The sequence below is a fragment of the Terrapene carolina genome, unplaced genomic scaffold (genome assembly GCF_002925995.2).
Source record: "Terrapene carolina triunguis isolate 2854851 unplaced genomic scaffold, T_m_triunguis-2.0 Scaffold641, whole genome shotgun sequence".
Taxonomy (NCBI): Eukaryota; Metazoa; Chordata; order Testudines; family Emydidae; genus Terrapene; species Terrapene triunguis.
In genome coordinates this window covers 1,066,595-1,068,719 of record NW_020664992.1, presented here as the reverse complement: position 1 = coordinate 1,068,719, position 2,125 = coordinate 1,066,595, and the positions used below count along the sequence as shown (strand labels likewise).

At 67.0% G+C, this 2,125-nt stretch overlaps 1 protein-coding gene across 1 annotated transcript in view; it reads right to left on the bottom strand.

The window, feature by feature from the left end:
* ARF3 (ADP ribosylation factor 3) overlaps positions 1 to 2,108 on the bottom strand; it is a 3,105-nt gene extending 997 nt beyond the window's left edge. The window contains exons 1-2 of the mRNA XM_026659594.2: positions 1,466 to 2,108; positions 551 to 661 (exon numbers count right to left, since the gene is read on the bottom strand). Of these exons, the coding sequence (XP_026515379.1) occupies positions 551 to 661; positions 1,466 to 1,838 (484 nt within the window). The 5' untranslated portion in view covers positions 1,839 to 2,108. The remainder of the gene's footprint in view (positions 1 to 550; positions 662 to 1,465) is intronic.
* Between the last annotated feature and the right edge of the window lie 17 nt (positions 2,109 to 2,125).

Here is a 2,125-nt window from a genome sequence, read left to right as displayed (position 1 = left end):
GAGTGGGAACACGAACGCGGGGCACTCAGGGGAGGAGGCAGGGCAGGGGCGGGGACTTGGGGGAAGGGGGTGGAATGGGGGCGGAGCGAGGGCGGATGCTTGAGCGGGAAGAGGCGGGGGGTGGGTGAGCACCCACCCAGCAGAGGGGAAATCGGCACAGTACGCGTGAGTGGCAGGCGGGGGGGTGAAGAGGCGAGTGACGGGCGGGTGGGCGAGCAGTGGGTGGGGGACTGAGGAGGGACGCAGCAAGCCAGCAGGGGGCCAGGGGATGAGGAAGGGTGCAGTGGGGGCGGGAGGGGGGGCATAAGCGGGGAGGGGGCGGGACCTGGGGCAGAGTGGAGGCGGAGCCTGGGAGGAGCAGGGGTGGACTGTGGGCGGGGCTGACAACACCGATATTTGTGTCCCGATATTTGAGTGTTGTGATCTGGCCACCCTGGGAGCAGGAGAAACCTTCTAACCCTCCCTCCCCCCACATATACTCAGCCAGCCCTAGACTATCGCTGGGGGGAGGGAAGGCCCCACAGGAGAGGGGGGGCTCTGCCCACCGTACCCTGGGTGTTCTGGAAGTAGTGCCGCCACAGGGGCCGGATCTTGTCCTGGCCGCCCACGTCCCACACAGTGAAGCTGATGTTCTTGTACTCGACAGTCTCCACATTGAACCCTGCAAAGGGGGGCAGGGGGGTTAGCCACAGTCGTGGGGGGGCAGCCAGCCCTGCCCTGCCCCCAGTGGGGGCTCAACCCTCTTTGCCTCGGGCACTTCCGCAGGGTGTCCAGGCACTGGACTGAGACCCAGCAAACTCATCTCACACAGGAGCTTCTCAATGGGCAAAGAAACTGAGGGAGGGAGGGGGGCAGGGCGGTGCAGGTTCAGATGGGGAAATTGAGGCACAGAGGTCAGCAGCTTGCCTCCAAGTTCAGACGGCAGCAAAGCTGGGCAAAGAACCCAGGCGTTGTAACTCCCAACTCCTCCCCTCTAACCACTAGACCCCACTCCCCTCCCAGACCGGGGAGAGACCCCAGGCCCCCTGGCCCCCCCCCCACACACACACTAACCACCAGCCCCCACTCCCCTCTCAGAGCCAGGGAGAGAACCCAGGAGTCCTTGCTCCCATCCCCCCCCGCTTTACCCACTAGACCCCACTCCCTTCCCAGAGCCAGGGAGAGAACCCAGGAGTCCTGGCTCCCAGCCCCCCCGCTCTACCCACTAGACCCCACTCCCCTCCCAGAGCCAGGGAGAGAACCTAGGAGTCCTGATGAAATGGTCTATGGGGAGCCAAACAATGCTAGACACCAGCCAGGGCCCAGGCCCGTTATGGGTCAGCTGGTCCTTTCCTCCTGCCCCCCCAGGCCAGCACATGGGGCTGTGTGCTCACAGGACCACGCCCGTGACATGGGAGTCCCCGTCCCCATGGCCGGGCCGGCTGATGGGAGCCCCCAGGGGCCGCGGCCCGGCTCCCGGCCCTACCAATGGTGGGGATGGTGGTGACGATCTCGCCCAACTTCAGCTTGTAGAGGATGGTGGTCTTCCCGGCCGCGTCCAGCCCCACCATCAGGATGCGCATCTCCTTCTTGCCGATCAGGCTCTTCAGCAGGTTCCCGAAGATGTTGCCCATGGCGGCGGCGGGGGCGCGGTGCAGGGGCTCCCAGGGCCGGCTCGCTCGCGGTTCCTGGGCAGTGGGAAGGGCAAGACCGGCCGGCGTCAGGTGCCTGCGGAGACGGGAGCTCCCAGCGGGCCCCAGGAGCTCAGCTCCATGGCAGGGCTGGGTCGGGCGGGGCACCGGGTGGCTCAGGCCCCGAGTCCCGGCTCGGTGCCTGGCTGACCCAGCCCTGATCCCCATGTGTTCGACAGCCCATGGCCAGCAGCGACAGTCAGGGGCCCTGCTGGCCCATTGGCTTCAGGCTACCCAGCCCCATGGCTGGGGGCAGAGGGGAGACCCGCCGGCAATCGGTGAGAAGGATCGGCCCGGAGCCCAGGGCAGCGCCACAGGCTGGTTTTGTGCACCACACAAGGGACCTTTCTCCCTGCGTCACAATACTGAAAGGCAGAGCCGGGGGGCAGCCGTGCCAGGCCGTGCCCAGCGCCCACCAGGGCCAGCTGACTCAGCCGCCCTCGCTCCCCCTCCAC